We start from the raw sequence: 23,703 nt of genomic DNA on the forward strand, positions 1-23,703 counted from the left end.
AATGGTTTTGGAAAAGCTTTCAGCTCAGTTTTCATTTGTGGATTGTTTCCGGTGTATAGTCTCCTGTTTCCCCGATGTCTCCTCAGTCAGGTTGAAGCCTGCAAGAGCTACAGAGTTGTACCCATTTCACCCTGCTGCTTCTCGAGAGCCACAGACTGTGGCCTTTCTTCAGATGAAAGTGCTGCTGTGAAAAGCAGACTGCTTCTTTCTGAAGACCCATGCCTTTTCTCTTCTCTCTGGTAGCACCCTCACCGTGTGTGTGTGTGTGTGTGTGTGTATGTGTGTGTGTGTGTGTGTGTGTGTGTGTGTGTGTGTGTGATATTGCAGTGCATTATATGGCAGACAGAAATAAGCTACTTGCAGGAGTCAGTTTGTCAGTTTTGGCTGCACCTTTACCCTCTGAGTCATCTCATTGGCCCTTCAGTGTGTTTTTTGCAAGGTCCTAAGGAGGAATTCTCACAGACATTAAAAATGTGATAAAAAAAAATAAGACTCAAATCAGAATAGCTTTGTTATCTAATTTTCAATCTTAATAAACCAATAAATAGCCCTACCATCTAAAGATGGTATCAGAACCTGTAAGGTGCTACCTCAGACATATAAAATGGTACAGCCTTTGCATCGAGGCTACTGCTTACAGTGGCATGAATGAGGCATGGTCACTTTTGCCTCAGGCATCCAGCTGCCTCACGTTTCTTTAGCATCTGGTTATTTTGGCATAGCAGCTTTTCATCAATGGAGTGCAATCTTGTCCTTGCCTAATCCTTTCTCTTGAATAGTGTACAGCATGTACAAAATGTTGTTGTTTTAATGAATGAAGTCATTTCCTCCTTTTTTTTTTTTTTTGACTAGAAATAAACATGGAGGGCACAGAAACTTCAGAGTGGAGTGTAACATGGGAGCTTCCCTTTGTTCTCTCTGCCCTTTTCTCCCATCCACAGGAGCTGGGAATCCCAAGTGCAAAATCGCAGTTGTCTTGGGAAGAACGGAGTCTCCCTCTGTATCCAGGTAATAAAGCGCTGCTGATGGAGATGGCCATGGAAGAATGAGCCAGGCTGTCCTCTCCATTCCCTCACTTAAAAAGCACCATGTGGGCATCCTACCATAACCAAGACACGCTAATGACTAGCCTATGTCTGTATCCCAAGAGCTCTGCTGTCAGAATTCACTGGGGAACTCTTTGGGGGGAGAGGGATTAGAGAGGAGCTGCTTAGGTTGGTAGCGCAGGCCTGTAACCTCAGTCCTCAGAGGCAATGGAGGCGGAAGGATCAGAGTCCCGTCCAGCCTGCTCCACACAGCAAGTGTCAGGCCAGCCTGTGCTGTGTAGTGAGACAATAAAGGGGGGTGGGGGGAGAGGATGAAGTGTTTATGAATCTTGAAAGATGTTTGGATAAAATTATTAGAAATCAAACTCTTCAGTGTGCAGTGGGTGTCGGGTTCAGGGCCTTGGTTCAGTCATCGGTACTGTAGAAGAGAGGGAGAGAAATAAATGTTCAGAGCTGTCTGAGTGAAAGGCAGGTGTGTGTGTTATAGGCGGTTGTCTTCAGATGCTCAGTTTGGATGGAGGTTGTCATCTATCATTGTTGAGTAGTGAGCGGCCTCAGGTTTCAGTCACCTTCGAGCTGTTGCTTCTGGTCCCGATCACAGCCTGTACCCACCCAGGCTAAGTGTGTCTTTAACACACTCACTATTCCCGTCGTCCTCGATCACCTGACCTCATAGAGCTGAAGATCCAATGTTTTTCTTTTGTGCAGACACAAAGTGCACAGCATGATCCTTGTGCCGATGGACACCCCTGGAGTAGAGTTAATAAGGCCTTTGTCGGTGTTCGGCTACATGGGTAAGTGCTCTGTACCGAGTCCACACATCCCATGCAGGAAGATAGAGTCTGTGGAAACACGGAAGGGAGCCAACAGGACTGTGTGCACAACACGCACCCTTAGAGACCCCTCTGGCCCCATCAGCTCTTTAGTTTGCCAGGGAAGGTCCAGACAGAGCAGATAAGGAGAGGGTGGCAGCCCAGCTTCCTGCCTCCGTGTTTACACCATGGAAAGGGCAGCTTGTCCTCAGAGAACAGTACCGACTGGCGGGCTTCTCTGCATGTGTGTTTGTATACGCCGAAAGGAAGCTTCCACTGTGGGGGGAAAAGAGTCAACATTTAAAACCTTGGAAGTGAGTGAGGCACTGGAGTTTCTTAGTTTCTCATTCTGGAAGTGAATGCCTGATGATACCATGGGTCTGCTCAGGGGACAAATGAAATGGATGGTAAATCAAATTGACATCATCCGTGACGCACACTCGGGACCTGGTCTTCCGTTTCCATTAGTCTGCAACTTCAGATGACAGATTTAAAAGGCTCCATAGAGTTCCTGAGACCTCTTCTGACAATGCCAGCAGTTGAATTTGCTGCAACACTGGGTGCTGTGAACTGTGGGCTGGGTTCTGCCTAGAATGTCCACGGTTTCTTTGAAATGTTCCTTTCACTGAATAATTACACTTTATAGCAGAGTCTACGACTTCTTGGCTCAACTCATTTTGCATTATAAAATTGTTACTTTCTGTTGTACAGACAATGTGCATGGCGGACACTGGGAGGTCCATTTTAATCACGTACGTGTTCCCGCCAGCAATTTAATATTGGGTGAGTATTACCATCCTAGTCCCAGATCTGCATCTGAGAAAGATGCAGCCTCAATTTAGACACTTCCCACCTTCTTCCAGTTATCAAGGAAAATGTTCCTTTTGTGTACTTTCTTATTTGGGATGATGTGGGTTTATTTGAATGTTTAATGACAGTTTTATATTTCATATCAGCCGAAACATAGCTGAATACAAACATTGTCCAATTCAGAGCCACATGCTGAAGGCTCCTTAGTGGTTTTAAGAAAATGTTGATACTTTCTTTGAATTTAGATCCAAGACAGAATAAAATTTAAAATGTCCATTACATGCCTGGGAACCCATCTTTCCATTCACTGGAAACCTCCCCAACCTTCAAAGAGTGTTCTTGTTTCTCACCACCCCCAACACACACACACGCACACACACACACACATGCACACACACACACACACACATGCACACACACACACACGCACACACACACACGCACACACACGCACGCACACACACACACACACACACACACACACACGCACACACACGCTGGCCCTGGAATTACCATGGAGGACAGTGACCCTCCCTTGCCTCTCCTTATCTGTCTGTGTCACCGTAACCACCTCCGTTATTTCTGGACTCTGGATTCCTAAGGCAGGGACAGCATCTCCACCTTTGTAGCTGTGTAGCACTTCTCAAGCAGCCGATACGTGACTCAAGAGACGTCCTTACCTTAGATTGGAATCCAAATTCCCTCCATCTTAGTGAACGAACTCCTCCCACACTAGAAGGCAGTCAGCCTTTATGTAGATAAAAGGGACTAGAAGGGGCGTTTTCCTATTCTGTTTGCTTTCTCACAGGTGAAGGCAGGGGCTTTGAAATTTCCCAAGGCCGCCTTGGACCCGGAAGAATCCACCACTGTATGAGATCCGTGGGCTTGGCAGAACGCATTCTGCAGATCATGTGTGACCGGGCAGTGCAGAGGGAGGCCTTCGGGAAGAAGCTCTATGAGCATGTAAGGAGAATCACATCCTTGAACCTGCTGTACCCCCTGAGCTCTGCTCACCTTAGTGAGAGGAGCATCCATGCTGGAGAGGGTTCCTCTGCATGGGCGTGGGCTTCTCTGCTGTGGGCCTGGGCCTGTCCTGGCTGAGAAGCTGCATTTCCCTCGTAAAAGATAAGCCGGGTCCCATGCTTCAACACCCAGCACACAGTGTGAGGATGGCCTCAGCCCTCTCAGACTCATGCTGTCTAGAGCCTGCCCAGGACATCACAGCTCACTGAGGACTTGGGATTGTCATAGAAAAAGAATGTGCCTTGCCCTTGGGGTTTCTAGAAGAGATTAGAACAGTTAAGTGTAAACATAGGGAAACAGTGAGTAACTCAGACAAAGAAGGAATATTCTATTTTAGATTTTTGTTTAAATGGAATGGGCTGATTCTGATGGAGAAATATAGAAATGGGGCCAGCATTTGATGAGAGGTACATTGGTTCCTTACAATACATGATTTTTGAATTTTAATTTATATAAATTGTATACGATTGAGTCTGTTAGTTACAACCCACTATAAACACAGTGACAAATAGGCAGTAAAATTAGATCATGCATGGCTGCAGACTCTAGAGAACCTTCTAGAAGAAGGGAGATAGCCAAGTCACAACCCACAGGCCCTCCTACTGTTTAATAAAGCAAGAAAACTCAGTGTTGAGTATTAATCTCACCTGTGTTCACGTGCTGGTATCAGGCCTGTGTTGACTGAGTACTGTGTTTGCCACACAGCTGTAAGCCTTTGTATGAGCCTCCCCCACCCTATCACCTGCTCCCCACTCCTGCACCCCACGCCATTCAGCTATGACTCAGAATGTTTCACAGCAGCTTCTTGCTTAGGTTTGGTTGTTTGTCTTGTTGGTTGGTTTATTGCTCTTCTGAGACAGACTCTTTCCAAGGCCTGGCTGCCCTGGAACCCACAGCTACACACCTGCATCTGCCTCCCAAGTAGGCGTGAAAGGTGTGCATAGCCAGCCCAGCTTCCACTGAGGCGTGTATGGGCTGCCGTGTCTTGTGAGGTAGCCCATCTTCAGTGCAGGCTCTGAGAGCAGTGTGGGTGCAGACAAATACGAATATTAACAATAGCAGTGTTGTAGCACAGGAGGCTGGGAAGAGGGGTCTGCAAAACACAATGGCAACAGTTACTAACACTAATACCTGCGAGTGTCTGAGCTCACGCAACAGTAACATGGTTTGTTTATAATGTCCTTTTAAAGAAGAACGCAGCCGCCAATCTGGTGATGCCATACAATTTGTGGGGAAGCCTGTGGTTGAGGAGCTCCTTGGGAAGATGTGGGGTCATGATGGATATAGCCTTACTGCTGCCAGATAGGGACTAGCTCATGGTCATGATCTCTTCCCCACATCTTTGGAAACTTGTCGTATGAGCCCTGGAGCACGTGTTGGGGAGGACGTGTTGGGGGTCCAGCAGCATCCTGAGCTTAAGGTTCAGCCCAGGTGCTTGCGAGTGGTGTTTGGTTTGGTTGGGTTTGTTATGGTTGCTGTTGTCGGTTTGTTTTCTTTTGTTTGGGGGAAGTTGTTTTGTTTTTGTTTAGTTTTTTTATGAGGCAGGGTTTCTCTATAATCCTGAATGTCCTGGAACTCGATCTGTAGACCAGGCTGGCCTCGAACCCAGGGACCTGCTGCTCGCATCAGCCTCTGCCTCCTGAGTGCTGGGATTAAAGGCCTGCACCCCACACCTGACTTAATGCTGTTTTAATGCTGCACCAGGGAGGATGTCTCTCCTGCCCTTTAATATATCCTGCTACACCAGCAAGGGCTTGAAACCCGCGTGTCTCTTTCTGATGGACGCGTCTCACATCTGGCTTGAATTAATTGAGTTGGCAGAAGCAAAAAGAGAGCAAGTAGGCGTGTCACAAACAAGAATCTGCTCCAGCTCTTTTTTTCCTTTTCACAATTTGTAAAAATGACACTTTATTTCCTTCCATGCGGACCCTCCTTCCAGCTGCCTTCTAAATCATTCCAGCTCTAAACTGGAATTTCATCTCAGTCAGTACGCTTGACTGTTTCCTGGAGTTTTCAGTTTTCACCCTCAGTGCTTTTCAGCAAGTCTGGGGTCTGAGGAGACTCGTCTGGGAACTCGATCCTTCGTTCTAAAAACTAAGAAGGGAAAACATTTCAGTCTGTTCATGAAGTTGTGGTTTCTCTGGTTTTCATTCATCAATAAATTCATTACCGCGGCAGCTTGCTGGAAATGAACTCCGAGCCTGTTTCCACCTGTAGGGCCCGTCCTGACCTGAGTGCTGGGCCCACACAGCACCACATGCTGATTCTGTGGATGCGTTCTTGAAAAGTAAAAAGAAGCAGATGAAGCCCGTTCAAGACGTGTGTTCAACTGCCCCAGTCTGTGTGAGCAGTGAGCTCAGCACAAACACAGGACGGGTGAGGCGGTTTCCGCTTTAGGACGGAGTGCACATTTTACACTTCACAGTACTCACATTCGTACTGGACATGCTTCAGACCTTAGAAGCCACACGTGCGTGAAGAAAGACGATGAAGTGGAAGATGGCCCTGGGGGCGTCACATGGCTTGAGTCAAGCGCTGGAATTTGCTGGTCAGGCTTAGCAAGCACCATGAGCAATAGTTCTGTGTTTAAAATTGGGAACCCCAAAATCCATTTTGATCACCTGGGTTGGGTTACGAATGCACCGTTGCATCTGGGATTTATGGCCCGTGAACCCATAACCCATGCACTTCCTCCTCGGTTCTAAGTTCTGACAACGAAGGAAACTCAGGATTTTCACAGAGATAAGTGAGAAGCAAGTACTCCTTTTTACTGTTCTGTTTTGAGATAAGTATAGCCACACATACAGCCATAGGAGATAATGCCAAGAGGTCCCTTCTACCCCATTCTCCTCAGTGGGGGCAGCTTGAAAAGCTACAGAAGCACATCAGAATGACGCTGATGCTGTCACGGAATCCACTCAGCTACCAACTTTCCATCACCACGAGCTCATTCATGCTGTCCCTCTGTGACCCAAACTCACCTCACTCTCAGCTCCATCTCTCCACTGGCTCCCAGCAACCATAGTCTGCTCTGTTCAAAGTAATTTTTCATTCCAGACATGGAATTATATGGTATGTAAGTAAGCCTCGGGGATTGGCTGTTTTCCTCAGTCATGGTTCTTTGGAGAAGCACCAAGCTGTGTGAATCAGTAGCTGGTTCTTTGTCCTGCTAAGCAGCACCTCTTAGTGTAGACGTCCCGCAGGTGAGCTGTGCGTCTGCCAAGGGACCCTTTCTTGTTTATGGTGTCATGGCTCTGGTTGTTAGAAAGCTGGTATACCCACTTGCTTTAGGTGTTCCCGTGAATACTAACTTACCATTTATCTGAGAAAAATGCTCAGGGGAACGGTTCCTGGGCGATGCGACCATTGTATCCAGCTCACAAGCTGCGTATCAGTGGTCCAGTGTCTGTACACTCCGCCACATGTGACGATGTTGCCGGTTTCCTTCTTTGGGCATTCTGGTAGGTTTGTAGTGATCCACGTGACTCTAGCGGGACATCTCATCATATTCTTCCCTTGGGCTTCTGTCTGCTGTCCACTGTCTACCTGGATGACTTGGTGTTTTCTACTGAGAGATTTTTACATTCTGGGCACTTTATCAGCTCTGTGGTTCTCAAGTATTGTTTTATCCCATTTGATTTTAGTGAACTCTCACTCATCCTGTTGTCCTGGCCCATGTCTGGGCATCAGTCTGGGGGCCTTTGCTTTGTCCCCACTGCTCTGGAGCACAGCACAGTGTAGTCTTGTTCTGAGGGATGGCTCTTCAGACTCCTGCTTTTGTCTGTTCATCTGCCCTGACACTTGTGGGAGAGGGCGCCCTTCCTCTGTTTAAATGCTCTTGTGCCTCTGCAGTCTGCCGGGCATGTTCGTGGGGTTCTGCTTCTGCCCTGTGAGCTCTCCTGAGTCGTTCTCTTCCAGCCCCTCACATTCTTATACAACGCCTCTCAAAGAAAGCTAGACTGGATCCTCTCACTTTTCTCTTCTCTTAAACAGTTCAGCTACTCCAGGCTCAGCTACTCCAGGCTCAGCTACTCCAGGCTCAGCTACTCCAGGCTCAGCTACTCCAGGCTCAGCTACTCCAGGCTCAGCTACTCCAGGCTCAGCTACTCCAGGCGTTTGCTTTTCCACAGTTTTGCTCGGAAGACTGCTTTACGTGACTCTGATTATGTTTGCATGACACATCTTTTTCCTCTTTTGTTTTTGTCAGTTTTGCTATGTCATATCTCACGAATGTCTCTTTAAGACATGAGCAGACTTAGCAATGGCAAACAAATACATCAAAGGAGGATCAAAAGCACCAAGCATTAGAAAAATGAGTGAGATATCTCTGACTGAAGGATTATTCCTAGCAGTACCCAATGCTTGGGAAACACCCAGGACTGTCATAGTCAGCTGCTGTAAACACCACATGGGACAGCCACTCAAGCCAACTATGTCTCACAAATGTTAGCCAGTGGCAAACAATTCCACTTCTAGTGTCTGCTTAAAAAATGACACAAAACAACAACAACAACAACAAAAATGAAGAACATGTCCTCATACCAAAGGCTGTATAGAAATGTGTGCTGAGGCTTCATGGATCAGAAGTCGGTGTGGCTCGATGTCCCTCTGCAGATGACTGGGTAACAGCAGACCGTGCTCCTCCCCAGAATGGAGTCATTCTCAGCAGCTAGCATCGATGACTGTTAGTAAGCAGAAAGACGTGGGCAGAAGTCAAAGCATTTCACTGGGTAAAAAAAGCTGAAGACGCCATTCTACATCAAATACATGCTAGAGAATCTCTTCAGCACCCTGGAAAAGGCAAGGCTGTGGGGTGATGTCTCCAATCAGGCTTTGAAGTGAGGGGTGTGACACCAGAAGCCTGCAGCACTGGGGTGGTTTGGAGGAGATGGAACTGTTCTGTGTCCCGTGTGTGTGTGTGTGTGTGTGTGTGTGTGTGTGTGTGTGAGAGAGAGAGAGAGAGAGAGAGAGACAGAGACAGAGACAGAGAGAAAGAGAAAGAGAAAGAGAAACTCTTAGAACATCCTCTAAGGGGTTTCTGTGTGTATGTTCGTTTGTCTGTTATGGGTTTGGGTGTTTTGCCTGCATGTGTACCGGAGTAAGAGAGCATCTGATCCCTTGGAACTGGAGTTACAATTGTGAGCTGCTATGTGGGTGCTTGGAACTGTACCCAGGTCCTCTGGAAAAGCAGCCCGTGCTCTTAGCCACCCCACCAGGCTCTCTCTCCGGTCTTGGTTGTTTTTGTTTTATTAAAAGGGGATCTCCCGTAGCCCAGTCTAACCTCTCCTGATTCCTCTGTCTGTCCTTCCTAGTGCTGGTGTTACAGGCACGGGGCACGTCTCTAAGCATGGGAAAGGTCTTTTTAAATAACTAACACCTCAGTAAAGGGCTGCTGGGTTATCTGAAATGGTGCTGGGAATAATCTAGTCTGACTGGAACCAGTCCCTCCATTGTCCTTACATGGACTGGTAGTCACGTGGGCCCCAAGTGTGGCACTAAGACAGTGGCTCAGGTCAGCCACCTTGACATCAGACATAAAGATATTCAAAATAAGAGACCTGCCAGCCACCATGCTACACATGGGTGAAAGACATCCAGAGACCCACCGTCTTTGTGGCCTGCCCACGGCGGGAGCCACTACACTGTGCAAGTCTGTAGGAGAGATGGGAGAGAGAGAAGCAGGATGGCTTGAGCACTGTGAGTTGAGGCAGAACTGGCAAGGGCTGCGGGCCATGTCTGGTTCATGGTCTGTGTCAGTGCCCTGGCTAGCTCACCCAGGGCTGCAGCAGCAAGGTAAGCGGGGCCAGCTTACCCAAAGGTGAGCTAGCCAGTGCAGTGCTGGAGCGCTCGCTGTGGTGGTGTGGGTGCAGGAGAGCTGGCAGGCTGACAGCTTACTTACCACCCAGGCCCACCCCAGCATGTTCCCATCTTTGGACTGCTGGAGCACCAGAAGCAGCCGGTTCTGAGGAGCCTAAGCTGCAGGGTCTCCATGACTCAAGGCAGCCACAGCCCAAGGAGTCCAGATGAGGGTCCAGAACTGAGAGAGTAGCAGAAGCCAGGGACCTCGAACCAGAGCACTGCCTTACTGCAGTGAACATTTACAAGTACAGATGTACGGACATTAGGGTGTGCTCTGTGACACACTACAGCTTCCACGGTGAGGTTTTTGTTTGTTTGTTTGTTTTACTATTATTATTTTTTATCATTTTCTTTTATTAGGGAGGTTACAGGGGCCAGTAGGGATGGGGAGATGAGTGGGATTGGGGTGCATGATGTGAAAATCACAAAGAATCAGTAAAAAATTTTAAAGAAGATATCCAGAATAGGCACCTGCCACCATGCATGGCAGACACACACACACACACACACACACACACACACACACGAATTTTAAAACATCCAAAATAGCTGATTTTTTTTCTTCCGAGTGACTAATGCTTCTACAATCTTCCTCTTAGAACTGTGCTATTCCGCAGGTTTCTAGCTAGGACTCTGACTCAAAGATATATGCAGCCAGGCTTGTGAACTCGCATTGAACTGGGAAAGGTTTATCAACTAAGATCCCACTGATCCTTCCCTCGCTCCCCTATAGGAAGTCGTGGCTCACTGGATTGCTAAAAGCCGTATTGCCATTGAGGAGATCCGCTTACTGACCTTGAAAGCCGCTCACAGCATAGATACTCTGGGCAGTGCCGCAGCCAGGAAGGAGGTGAGCTATCCACCCGACTCCAACCCCTGCATCTCCAGCCTCAGTCTTCTCTGCCCTCTCCCACCACTGGCTACTTCAGGATTCATGCCCCCCAGGATGGCACTAAGATTTCAGGAAGTCTCCATGTGGTTTTGGTTTAAAGACTGAATGTCGGTCGAGTGCTGGCTTGCCTGAGGGGATGACTTTCAGGATGCAGAATGCCATACGAGCAGTTAAAACGAGACCACAGGGGCTGGGGAAGTCCTAGGCATTGGGAGTCGATGGATCGATACCCACTGCACCATCCCTGCCAGCTTTGTGTCCAGAGTGTCTGCTCTCTCTGCATGTGACCTCGGGCTAGATAGGTGATAAGTATGGGCTGTAGGAGTGAGTCTGCCACTTACAAATGTTCCATTAAAAACATCTAATTGCCCCCTGCCTTTTGTGAGTCCGGCTTAGCAGTAATAAGGACTTATTTTATTCTAAAAGTCCATAACATTTCTAAGAAAGAACAGATTAATGGAGCGTAAACATTCCAAGTGTGATTTACAAGCTGCCTGAAATTCTTTTGAAAACAAGATAACTGAGAAATAAATGTGATCTGGAAGTGAGATCCCTTTCCAGAAAGGCCTCCGCTGAGTGAAATACAGACATGGCCAAAGCCACAGACAGATCCTGTTTCCAACGTGACTTGGGTGTGGGGACGGCTTTTTGTTTTACTTCACAGAGAAATACCAATTCTATCAAATCCTGCCACACTTTTCATGGTCCAAGAAAAGAACATTCTTTTCCTATCTTGCTGTGTAGATTGCAATGATCAAAGTGGCCGCCCCCAAAGCCGTCTGCAAAATAGCTGACCGGGCCATCCAGGTGCACGGAGGCGCGGGGGTTTCCCAGGATTACCCTCTGGCTAACATGTGAGTAGAGAGACGTTAGCTGTTAGGAGCATCTGTGTTGCGTGCGGGGAGCTGATTCGGGGTAAAGAGCCCCGTGCAGATGTGGGGACGGAGCAAGCATTTGAAGAACCGCATGAGGGTGGGCACAGTAGCGCTGTCTGAGGTCCAGTGCCGCTGCTTCAAGCTGGGAGGTGAGGCCAGGAATCCCGAGAGAACTAACTGCACACACAGTTAGCCTGGCTTACAAAGTAAGGAGCAGAGTGGGATGTGAGCATCAGCCCCCAAGACTGTCCTGTGATCTACACACGCACACACGCACATGCACATACACACATGCACACATGTACACACACATGCACACATGTACACACATGCACATGCATACACACATGTGCACATGCACACACATGCACACATGTACACACATGCACACATGTACACACACATGCACGTGCATACACACACATGCACACATGCGCACACACCATACACACATACATGCACGCACAACACACACACATGCATACACACACATGCACACAGACATACACATACATACACACATGCACACACATACATGCACACACACATGCATATACACACATGCACACATGCACACACCATACACACACATACATGCACACACACCACACACATGCATGCACACACATACATGCACACACATGCATACACACACATGCACACATGCACACACACCATACACATACATACATGCACACACACCACACACACATGCATACACACACATGTACACACACATACACATACATACACACATGCACACACACCATACACCCACATGCACACACATACGCACATGCATACACACACATACACCCATGCACACACGTTCACACATATGTGCACACACACCATACACAAAAATTTTAAGAGATTATATTTAAAAGGATTGGCATTAAAAATGCAGAGATCCAAATAAGATCAACCGGAAGATAAAATGAGGCGTTTAAACCTACAGATGCTCCACAGACAGTGATTGTTTGGGAAGAGTAAAGACGCCTCCTTTGGGTAATTATAGGTGGAGTGATGGGAATTACTGTGGGACTCAAGCTTTGAGAAACAGCCACTCTTAGAGGACGGCCACTATCTGACTCTGCCCTGTTAGCCTTCACCCTGGGGGTGTACTGAGGGCTTCTGGGCTCCAACATGGAGTTCCACTCAGAACCAGGAAGGGGAGGGGGCCACAGGATGCAGCAGCTGAATTTGCAGCCTGGCTGTGGTTGCTGGGGTCATGACAGACAGTTCTGTTTCCCGCATGCCCTTCACATCCAGGCAGGCACTGTGCTGCGTTCTGAGCCTCACTCGGGGAATCATCTTCTACACCTAAAAGAGAGCTAAGCGTGTGCCTCCATCCTGTTGGCTGTTTGTGGCTCTCCTGAGCTCTCAACCCAGTCAGTTCAGAGAGCACAGCATACCCTGAGTGAGAGGAGCCCACTGACTGCACATGGAGTTTTGCCCTTTTGCCAGGATGGTGGCACATGACTGTCATTACAGTACTTGGGGGTTTGGTGTCGGCAGCAGGACTGAGAATGAGTTCCCTCTAGGCTATGTAACAAGTTAGCCACATAGAGAGACCCTGCCTCAAAGTCAAACAGACAGCTTTTATTTAGTAACATGTCTGTAGTCACACATATTAACTACATATATAGTAGATAATAGAGTTCAGGATGGCATTTTCATATATGTATGCAGCCTGCAGGGATGCATGGGCATTCTTTTTAAAATATTTATGTAGCCCAGGTTAGCCTCAAGCTCAACTTGCTATGTAGCAAAGGAAGACCTTGGACTTCTGATGTTCCTCTTGTTCCTAACTCCCAAATGCTGGGCTTGCAGGCATGTGACATCATGTCTGGCTTTTATATGCAGTGCTAGGGATCAAATTCGGCACCCCCCTCATTATGCTAGATTGGTATTGGGCAAGAAGAGCTACCCTCGGCCAACAGAAGTGCTTTCTTTCCCTTGTAGATGAAAGACTTCCTGGCTTCGTTTGTAAGGCTGGCCTGATGGTTAGAGTCCCCAGGCTTTTCTTGTCCTGGGAAGCATTTCTCCTTCATTGTTAAAGGCTGGCTTTGCTGGGTAATAATATATCCTGTTTCCCAGTCACCTCCTTTCAGGACTTGGAATACATTCCTTCCTGGCCTATGGCTTTCCTGCTGAGAGTTATGCTATTAGTCTAGAAGGTCACCCCTGATGTGGCACCTCTCCTCTGGAGACACTGCAGTCCTGCTTTACCTTTGACAATTTAAGTCTATTACGCCATGGTGGCGATCTTTTCTGATCATGTCAATTTGAGGTCCTCTTTGTCTTTATTATTTCATTAATGAATTTTATATCCTCTGAACTTTTTCCCTTGCCTCTAGGCCCTCTAAAATGCATTCAGGGTTGTCCCCACAGCCCCAGATGTGCTCTCCCCCCCCCCCCCCCCCCCCGGAGCTGAGGACCGAACCCAGGGCCTTGCGCTTGCTAGGCAAGCGCTCTACCACTGAGCTAAATCCCTAACCCCCCGAATGTGCTCTTCTTCCCTTGTGTGCCTGTCTGTTTTGGTGAAGCAATGCAAAAGAGAGTCGAGAGCTTCCCTTGGGTTCAGTTTCTGCCCAGGCATGCTAGAACCACAACTCTGATACTGGTCTGCATCCACCACACCTGTGTGGGTTTTGCCGACCGCCATCCCTGCGTCATATGTACCCACTATTGTCAGGACCAGACGTGAGTGTAATCCAGTGTTGTTCCTGCCCACCCACATGCAGCATCGGGCCAGACACCCCTGACCGGTCAGCGTATGCCCATGCCTGGCCCCTCGCCACTGCTGACGCCAGGAACAGCACTCGCAGCAGCCCTCCCTGAGGAGCTTCCTTCCACCCAGCAGGGCTCACTGCCCCCACTCTAAGGCCTACTGTCAGGGTATCCACACAGAAAGAAGGTCACACCCACTTCTGGCTTTACCTCTGAACTGCCACAATGTCCCCACTCTTGCATGACCCATAGAAACAGTGGATCACTCTGATTCTGCCACCAACGTTCTTAGTCACAGTAAAGAACTCCCCTCGACATATCAGCTACCAATCTGACAAAGTACAGCATTATCTGCACCTCTGGGTCACCATCTTGAATCTTCCTAAGCTGAGAACTTTGAAACGGGAGCTTCAGAAGCCATCGGCTTTTCTCTTCATGTTCCTTTTTGGTGTGGGATGAGCATGACGTGACAGTATTGTGTTGTCTATTAACTCTGACCCCCGTTCTCTCAGGTATGCCATCATACGCACCCTGCGCTTGGCAGACGGTCCTGACGAAGTCCATCTCTCAGCAATTGCCAAAATGGAGCTTCAGGACCAAGCCAGGCAGTTGAAAGCCCGGATGTGATGGGAGCAGCCCTGGGGCACACTCTTGATCAGCTCAAAACCTCTGTCTCCATTTCTTGAGTAGTTTGAGCACAAGGCTAATTATTCACCTGCGGTAACGTAGCATCTGTTTTGATCACTGGGTTTTACTATGTTAAGGATCACACAAACGTGAGGTAAATAGGAGACCCCATAACTGTCACTGAGTCTAGTGTCTGGGGTTAGCAGTTGCTTTATACACACGTGGCCTGTGACGAGGTCACACTGAGAACAGCAGAGCTATTTCTGGAGTGTCAGCATAATAAGTGTGTTATTTTGTGTTTCAAGAGTTAAGCCCCGAGAATACACACCCCAGGCCTATTCAACCTTGCTTTGAAACATACGTAGCTATACCCCCACCCCCTTCAGCAGTGTTTGTGGGACTTAGTTTAGCACCTCAGAGAAAGCTCTAACTTGAGGATTTTGGAGTGCCAGGTAAGCCTCTTCCTAACCCAACAGAGGAAGTTCTGGTGAAATCTGAATGCAGGTGAAAGTTCACAAGGAAATGTAGCATGTGAGGAGAACATCAAGGAGAAGTCAAGGCCACTTACGTTACGTAGAAAAGGCTGAGGAGATCGTCAGTAGTCAGTGCTACATCAAAGCTCTGCAGCTCCCTGAGAGCGGGTCTGATCGGGTGACACCAGTTCTGTCAGAGCTGCCCTTGCAGTGCCACTGTGGGCCACCACACTGACTACATCGAAACATCACTAGTATAGCAGAGGAACAAAACGTTTAGTTTAAATACAAATTTTCAGTTCAGTTGCTGGGGAAGGCGGTTGAGTATAGTTGGAAAGGCATGGGTGGGTACAGCTACTTATTCAAGTACACGTGTGAAATCTCATCACAAAGAGAAATGTTGTAAATCAAAATTTGGCATCCAAATAAACACAGTAAATGTAAAATACATACTAGATTTTGAAAACTGAAAATAATTAAAAATGTCTACTGGATAATACCTTTACATATTGATCATACTTTGAATTACATTTTGGGAATACCGGATTGAATAAAATATACTCAAATCTCTGTTTCTTATTGTCATTTTACGGTGTGAATACCATTGGAAAAATAGCTAGGAAATTTAAAATTTTCAAACCAAATTATTTTCAGCCCTAAAAATCTTTAACTTTTTCATCAGAAAGTGTGCTCATGGTGTGTGATGGTGTGTGGCCAGAGATCCTGTCTGTTGTGACTGATGTTTCTTCTTGGGGGGCTGTGGAAGGAAAGCCAGAGTCTGCCACAGGCCTGGGCTCAGAGCCATGTCCTGTGGGCCTTTGCAGCTTGTGCCTCTAGGCCCTCAGCTCCCTCTACCTGTTTCCTTTGGACTCAGCGGAGCCACCATTTTAATTCTGGGGGACTTTCCTGACAGGGGCTGCTGTGAGAATCATGGGAGCTGTTTGGGACCAACTTAAGTAAACTGCTTTGTACAGTCTCCTTGTTTGAGTGCATCATAGCTTAGAACCAAATACACAGCATTCCTAGTCCTGTAAGGCTTGGTTTAGAAGCCATCTGGGGACTCGTTCGGACACGTGGTCTTGAACTCTGCTGCCTAGGATTGTGAGCTACACCTCCACGTCTGAGCCCAGGTTCTGCTGTTGCTTTTGTCTTGTTTTTCAGCACTCTGAACTAAGGTTCAGATATTTAAAACCCTGTGTGCTCTTTCTCTGTCTCGGAGGAAACCTGGCTGGCAATTCATTTCAGTTCACTGATTGCCTTCTTGTCCCTCCCTGTCCCTCAGGCAGGGCACTCCATGTGACCCACGACTCTTTCCTTACCTTTAATTTACTCAGACAAAATCCCATCAACATGATCGAAGGAGCAAGGCAGGTAAGATGGCTCAGTGGGTAAGGCAGCTGCAGCCAAGCCTGGTGACTGAAGCTCAGTACTGAGACGCAGACGGTGAGAGGAGGGGACTCCTACAAAGCCACACAGCAGGCACAGGCGCACACACGTGCACACATGCACGCACGCACGCACAGAAACACAGAGACAGACAGACACAGAGGTAGAATAAAATAATGTAAAAACATTTCAAGACCAAACATGAAAGATTCTTTTTGAAAGTGAAAAAGTCCCGAGTTGTAAATTAAGACGAAGGGACCCAGCCATGGTGGGTGAATGAAGGACAGATAAGCTTGTGCACCTCAGGCCGTTTGTAGGATGCTGGCCCCATCCCCACCCCCAAGACAGTCATCTTGAGTCATCCCAGCCCTCCAAGATCTTTCCATGTTTAGCAGCAGTGAAGCAGGAGCCTCCAGCCTGCATGGTAGGAAGTCACAAGCTCCATGCAGAAAAAGGGCACAGCCACTCTCCAATAGGACACTGAGGGATGGCTGGGTGCTCCTGAGGAAGTAGCCAGTTAACTCCCTCTGCCATGTCGACAACATAGGACAGTTAGGGAGAAACTGATTTCCTCACCCACCTGTAGCAGCTTAAGCCTTCCCCAAGGCTAGCCCACACTAACCCGGAGGGCCCCCGTTGGGTCACAGACATGCTTCTACTTGGCATGAGAACTCCAGTGGCTGACAGGTTGTCAGCCCAAGGTGAGAGTTTTCCACTGTGTCTTTACTTATCATTCTCTACCTTATTGGGACAGAGTCTCTCCCTGAACTTACTGACTGGTCATGGAGCTCCAAAGACCCCACCCACCCCGTCCACCCTGTCCACCCCACCCCGAGCTTAAGTTCCAGTCCTACACCACCACAGAAGCTGGGGGTCCGAACTCAGGTTCTGGTGCTTACACAGCAGGCACTTTACTGACTAAGTCACCTCCCTGGCCCCCACATTTTGGTATTTCAAAAGACATAAGGCTTACCAGCAACTACTTTTCTTCATAAACCCAACTATGGCAGTCTCCAGAGGCACTCAAAAGACAGACATTACCCAGGCTTCTTAAGGGGCTTGAACTTGTGACAGTCTTAACTAAAAGATGTCATCAAATGAAAGCCATGAAAATGTCTGCTATGAAGGACACCATCTCACATCAAGCCAGGTGGCCTTGTCTAGTTTCTCCACTTTACCAATGGAGAGAGGTGGTCCTCTGTAAGGAACTGGGTTGAAGGAGATAGAAGTATGTAAGGCTGGGGGCCTCTGGCCTGTTTGTCTCTGGCAGGCATTTTCCCCACTTTCTTCTGGCCTGGGTTTCTACAGCTGCTTCCCAACTAGCAGTCACAGCCTAACAGCCGGCTGCAGTGACTCTCTTGAATGTGTGGCTGGCTTATCCCTGAAAAACACCCAATCCAGAGTCTTCCCTTCAGCTGACTGTGTTCTATCAAGAGTTTGTCCAAGCCTGAATTCCTCTGATGTCCATTGCTTGGCCTGTTCCAGCATGGTTTCACAGCCTCTGTCCCAGCACACTTGCATACCCGGGCCCCCGAGCCTTGGCTCTTGATGCTGTCTGTGTTTGGAAAGATTTGCTGAGATTTTCCAGGGACCTGTTGAAAAGCCAAGTGTCCTCTCTTGGCCATTGTGCTAACAGTCTTTGACATCCCTCATTTGTTCTTGTCTGTTCAAAGTGTTAGCTCATCCCTTTCATATTTATTTATAGTCTGTTTTCCCGTAAGTCTATATGAATCCCCTGCTTTTCCCTCCAAATACACATATTTTGTATATGTATATGTGCTCCAGCGCTTGTGCACATGTGTGTGCATGTGTGTGTGCATGTGAGTGTGTGTCTGTATGTGTGCATATGTTCATGTGTGCATATGTGAATGTGCATGTGTGTACATGTGTGTGTCTGTGTGTGTGCATGTATGCATTTGTGTGTGTGCATGACAGGGTTTGGGTGTGGGTGTGTGTACCTGGCATTACCACCACTTACTTGTGCTCAGAGTTAGGGATGAAGGTAAAACTGAGGCCCTGAGGGGGCTGGAGAGATGGCTCAGCAGTTAAGAGCACTGACTGCTTCCAGAGGTCCTGAGTTCAATTCCCAGCAACCACATGGTGGTTCACAACCATCTGTAATGGGATCTGATGCCCTCTTCTGGTGTGTCTGAAGACAGCTACAGTGCACTCATATACATTAAATAAATAAATCTTAAAAAAAAAAAAAACTGAGGCCCTGAAGAGGAGCTGTAGTTTGAGGCCCAGACCATGAGTGACCGCAGGTTGGGCCGCCTACCCTGATGGTTTGAGAAGCTGAAGGAAAAACTATTCCTAAGAAACAGACCACCATGAGAGAAGGCCAGGAGTCTGGGCAAGTTGACTGGGGAAGCAGATGTTTACTGAGCACTAACATCCAAGGGAACACATACTTCTCTTTTCTCTTAACATCTAATCAATCAGCCAGAGGGTTGTGATCAGCTCTAGATACAGGGGACATCAGGACACCTAAGAGAAACAAAACCAGTTCTGGTGTTAGAACTTTCAGTTTCCCAAATAAGCAGGAATCTGGGGAGAGTTACCCTTAATTCATTGTCAGTTCGTGATCCTACCATAATACTTTTCTTTCTGCTTTCCAACATGTCTGCCTCAAGATGGCATTGGCATGTTCCTTTAAGGAAAACCTCCTCAGATCTTCAGTGTGGGTGGCTGTGAACAGGCTCCTTCTCTGTCTTCTCTTTACCTGAAGTAAGGACAAGTTCTCCCTGGGAAGGCCTTACCCAGGGGACATCCTGAGTGAGTGCTGGCCAGATGGAGAAGGGCTACTAGGAGGCATCTGGAGACAGCCCTCCCTCCTGTACTTGGGCTGATGGCTGATCCATCCGGTGAGGGTTCTTCCCTGTCACTCCTCCAGGTGGGGAGAAGTGGGGACTGCAGGCCCTGTCCCCCACCACCTTTCCTTTGAAGTCAATGTCCAGTGTCCTTTTTCCTTCCTCTGCACCAGCTGTGTTAGCTGTCTTCTGTCTAGACATTCCCTTGCCCCAGGGCCTTTGCACAGACATTTGTTTATTTTGAAAGCTTCCCTCACCCCATTCCATGTCCCCAGGGATCACTCCTACCCTGTGACTGGGACCTTCTAGCAATCCCGTCTATGGTTACTCCTCAAATTTCTAAACCCTCCTTACAGATGGACATACCATTCGCTGTCCCTCCCCCGTGCTGTGACTTTCTTAGAATTTCTTTTCATCATGTGACTGATGTATGCTTTTCTTTGATTTATTATTCCCTCCTCTTTTCTTACTAAGGAGTATATTCTTTTTGTTTTCTCATTTCTCTCCTTCTCCTTCTCCTCCTCCTCCTCCTTCTCCTTCTCCTCCTCCTCCTTCATCTTCTTCTCTTCTTTTCCCCTCTCCACCTCTCTCCCTCCCTCCCTCCAGGATCCTGTGATGTATCCCAGGCTAGCTTCAAATTCCAATATAACTCAGCCTCCCTAATAATAACTCCTAGCAAAGAAGGGGGAGCTAATGTATGTGCATGTGTTAGGAGTTTAGAAGTTTGGGGGGGGCATAGAAGGGATTGCTAGAAGGTCACAATTACAGGGTAGGAGTGATCCTTGGGGACAAGGAACAGGGTGAGGGAAGCTTTCAAAATAAACAAATGGCTGTGCCAAGACCCCAGGGGGAGAAAGTCCTTTGTTCCTGGAGACCTGGAAAACTGCCTGGAACTCTCAGTGGTGAGTCTTCAGTCAAATCTCCTGAATACAGAGGGGCTCACAGCTACATGAAGAAGGGGACCTGGGACATAGCTCTGCAGGAAAGCAGTGGGACAGGTTTAGGTTTCTCACTGGCCATACAGAGAGAGAGAGAGAGAGAGAGAGAGAGAGAGAGAGAGGAGGAGAAGAAGAAGAAGAAGAAGAAGAAGAAGAAGAAGAAGAAGAAGAAGAAGAAGAAGAAGAAGAAGAAGAAGAAGAAGAAGAGGAGGAGGAGGAAGAGGAGGAAGAGGAGGAAGAGGAAGAGGAGGAGGAGGAAGAGGAAGAGGAAGAGGAAGAAGAGGAGGAAGAAGAAGAGGAAGAAGAAGAGGAGGAGGAGGAAGAAGAGGAGGAAGAAGAAGAGGAAGAAGAAGAAGAGGAGGAGGAGGAGGAGGAAGAGGAGGAGGAAGAGGGAGAGAAAGAAGAGGAAGAAGAGGAGGAAGAGGAGGAGGAAGAAGAGGAGGAAGAGGAGGAGGAGGAGGAGGAAGAGGAGGAGGAGGGAGAGGGAGAGAAAGAAGAGGAAGAAGAGGAGGAAGAGGAGGAGGAGGAAGAGGAGGAAGAGGAGGAAGAGGAAGAGGAGGAAGAGGAAGAGGAAGAGGAAGAAGAGGAGGAAGAAGAAGAGGAAGAAGAAGAGGAGGAGGAGGAGGAAGAGGAGGAGGAGGGAGGGAGAGAGAGAATAGCATACAGGGAGAAGTCAGATGACAACTTACCAGGGTTCACTCTCTCCTGTACCATGTGTGTCTCAGGGATCCGACTAGGTCGTCAGGCTTGGTGGCAGGAACTTTCACCCACTGAGCCTTCTTGCCAGCCCCCAGAGCTGAGCACCAGGCTGCCTGAGGAGTTTGACATTCACAAAGTCCTTCCGGCCTTGATGAGTGTGACTTTGGCAGTAACCAGATTCATCAGGAGTTTACTGAAGCCAGGGTTGAGGTAGAGCTGTGAATCCCCAATCTCTGTCATGTCCATAGGGTGTTTGACTAGTCAGAGACTGGGTAAAGGGAGCCATAGGAATGTGTGGGTGACGAGAGGACAGGAAGATGAGGCTGAGAGAGTGACAAGCCAGGTGGCCACAGTAGACCAGAGGAAGCCACCTGAAGTGGTGACCTTTATCTCCCCTCTCCACGTGAACTGTCCCTGTGTGCCTGGTGAGCTCTGAGCAAACTTGGGTGACAGTCCAGCTGCCAGGCTGCCCAAGCCAATCATGTGTCTGGTTCTGCGGTAGGAGTATGAAGCAAACTGCACATCAAATCTAAAATTCTAGAGGTGACGTGATCAGGGGAAGGGGTGCCTCACAATTTTATCTTTCCTCTCTCTAAATTTTCATCTAGACCTCAGAATTACATTAATTTTTCTTCCCATTTGACTCAACTCTCCACCCTTGATAAGTTTTATTTTTCTCCGGTGTAGGAGAGGATCTTTCATATGGAAATTTTTACCTCCTTGTTTTAAAAACAACAGGTCATGGGCAGTTCATCCTTTCATCTCCTTTATTTTTCCAGTGGCTTCAGTTCAAGGTAGTAAATATGTCAATATAAGTGCTTTGAGGCCTTTCAACAACAAAGGTAGACCTGTTTAAACTTATGTCCCGTGATAGACGTTTGGTTATTTTATCTTTTTTGGGAACGCTACAGCCAGTAATAAATTAATTTAACTTACTATAACATTGAGAGGATAAAGTGTCAAAAAGATTTGGGTTATTAATTTTTTTTCGACTACAGACTGAGCCCAGGGCCTGGGACACATTAAGGCGAGGGACATTTCCTAGCTCTGAGAACTATTTTTAAGTACATAGTTACAAAATACAGTTTTGAAGCATTTATTTTAAAACATGTTTAGATTTTCTCATTGTGTGCATAGTGTGTGGGTGTGTGTGCGTGACTGTGGTCACCTTGGGAGGAGGACAGTGGCGTCCGATCCTGGAGCTGGTGTTCCAGATGGCTGTGAGTCAGTAGATGTGAGCGCCCATATTGTCCTTGACACGAGCCACCTCCCTGGCTCCCTGTTTTGCATCTACTTAGATCGCTTTTAACCGGCTATGCTTGGGGTACCCAGGAAAATCCCAGGAGACACCGAACAAAGAGCCATTACTCGATTCTTCTTTTTGATGGACATTAAGTAGGAATAACAGAAATTTATCTTGCTAATAAACCTAGATAGAAAAAAAAATATGGTCAGGGCTGTATTTACTGCCAACGACCCTGAAGATATAGTGTGCCTTGTGTTTATTTTGGGCTTTAACCTTGCTCTAACACTGAAGCCCACTCTTAAACGTTGGTTGTCCCGACAGCCAGGAGTCTGAATATGGGACCGCAGAGCATGGCACAGCAAGTTCTGTTCAGACTTCTGTGTCTGTTTGTTTCACAGATTCTTTCTGCCCATATGTGATTTATTTTCAAGAGATCTTCTCTATGTGTTTGTATGTTCCTTCGTCATTCTTAAAATGTAACAGAAGAGGGGCTGGGGATTTAGCTCAGTGGTAGAGCGCTTGCCTAGCAAGCACAAGGCCCTGGGTTCGGTCCCCAGCTCTGAAAAAAAAAGAAAAAAAAATGTAACAGAAGAGACAAAAAAACATCGTGAATCCCAGAAAAGAAAAAAATTTCGAGAGAAGATAAGATAGCTAAATCCAGAACAGAAGAGCCCAGGGCTGAGTGGCTCCCCCAGCACTCACGCTCCTCCCATTCTTCCACAGAGAACCTCAGGGCCAGGGTACGGTCGCATTTGAGTGCCTGTGCCAGAGAACTGGGAATTGTTAATAAAGGGACTAGGACCCAGAAATAAAGAGAAGACCTAAAGAAAAAGTTTCGGTGGTAAAAGAAGACCCCAGAACTCGCCCCACAGAAATACAAAGAATCATAGGAATTATTAAGACACATTATTTGAAAACCTAAAATGAACAAACAATATTCTGTAGATAGTAGGACGCAGAAATTGAGCCGTGAGGATGTCGGAATGCCGAATGATTCTGAAACAAACAGACTGAATCAGAAGTATAAGTTACCCAACGAAGCACCCAGGCTTCCTGATGAATTTCGCTAAACATTTGAGGAAAAGCTAATGTCCTCAAATTATTCTAAAGAATAATTATCCTCAAATTAATTCTAAAACATTAATTATTCTTGAATTATTCTAAGGAATCAAAAGGGAGCCCTTCCGAACTCATTCTTTGGGGCCAGAATTAGTCTGTTAGCGAAAACCAAAGTCAAACAAGGGAATATATCGAGAATAGAAAACTAGAGATTAATATCGCTAGTAAAAGGAGCCGTGCAAAAATTCTCAACAAAATACTAGCAAATCAAATTCAACAGTACACACAAAAAAATTAATTAATTAATTAATTAATCAATCAATCACTTATCATGGTGAGCTTGTCTTCATTCCAGGATGCAGGGTGGTTTAACCCCTGCGGTAACAGCTACCACCTCAACTGAGTGAAGGATGAA

The 23,703-nt window shown here is 47.3% G+C and overlaps 1 protein-coding gene and 1 long non-coding RNA gene across 4 annotated transcripts in view; one reads left to right on the top strand and one right to left on the bottom strand.

The window, feature by feature from the left end:
• Nucleotides 1-15,715, top strand: part of Acad11 (acyl-CoA dehydrogenase family, member 11) — a 65,140-nt gene extending 49,425 nt beyond the window's left edge. Inside the window, 7 exon segments of the mRNA NM_001108181.1 lie at nt 942-1,008; nt 1,755-1,840; nt 2,570-2,641; nt 3,477-3,631; nt 10,284-10,400; nt 11,187-11,296; nt 14,563-15,715. Coding sequence (NP_001101651.1) covers nt 942-1,008; nt 1,755-1,840; nt 2,570-2,641; nt 3,477-3,631; nt 10,284-10,400; nt 11,187-11,296; nt 14,563-14,677 — 722 coding nt within the window. The 3' untranslated portion in view covers nt 14,678-15,715.
• LOC148004330 (uncharacterized) lies at nt 821-21,472 on the bottom strand. Of its 3 annotated transcripts, XR_015628031.1 has the most exons (5): nt 20,974-21,455; nt 8,234-8,373; nt 4,596-4,784; nt 3,683-3,948; nt 821-2,134 (listed from the first exon to the last, which is right to left on the bottom strand). It is a non-coding gene; the product is annotated as an uncharacterized LOC148004330 (long non-coding RNA). The 3 variants fall into 3 exon arrangements; XR_015628033.1 differs by lacking the exons at nt 821-2,134; nt 3,683-3,948 and having other exon boundaries at nt 3,999-4,784; nt 20,974-21,472; XR_015628032.1 differs by lacking the exons at nt 821-2,134; nt 3,683-3,948 and having other exon boundaries at nt 3,999-7,692; nt 7,769-8,373; nt 20,974-21,342.
• Nucleotides 21,473-23,703: the final 2,231 nt, after the last annotated feature.

The sequence above is a fragment of the Rattus norvegicus genome, chromosome 8 (genome assembly GCF_021556685.1).
Source record: "Rattus norvegicus strain SHRSP/BbbUtx chromosome 8, alternate assembly SHRSP_T2T, whole genome shotgun sequence".
Lineage (NCBI taxonomy): Eukaryota > Metazoa > Chordata > Mammalia > Rodentia > Muridae > Rattus > Rattus norvegicus.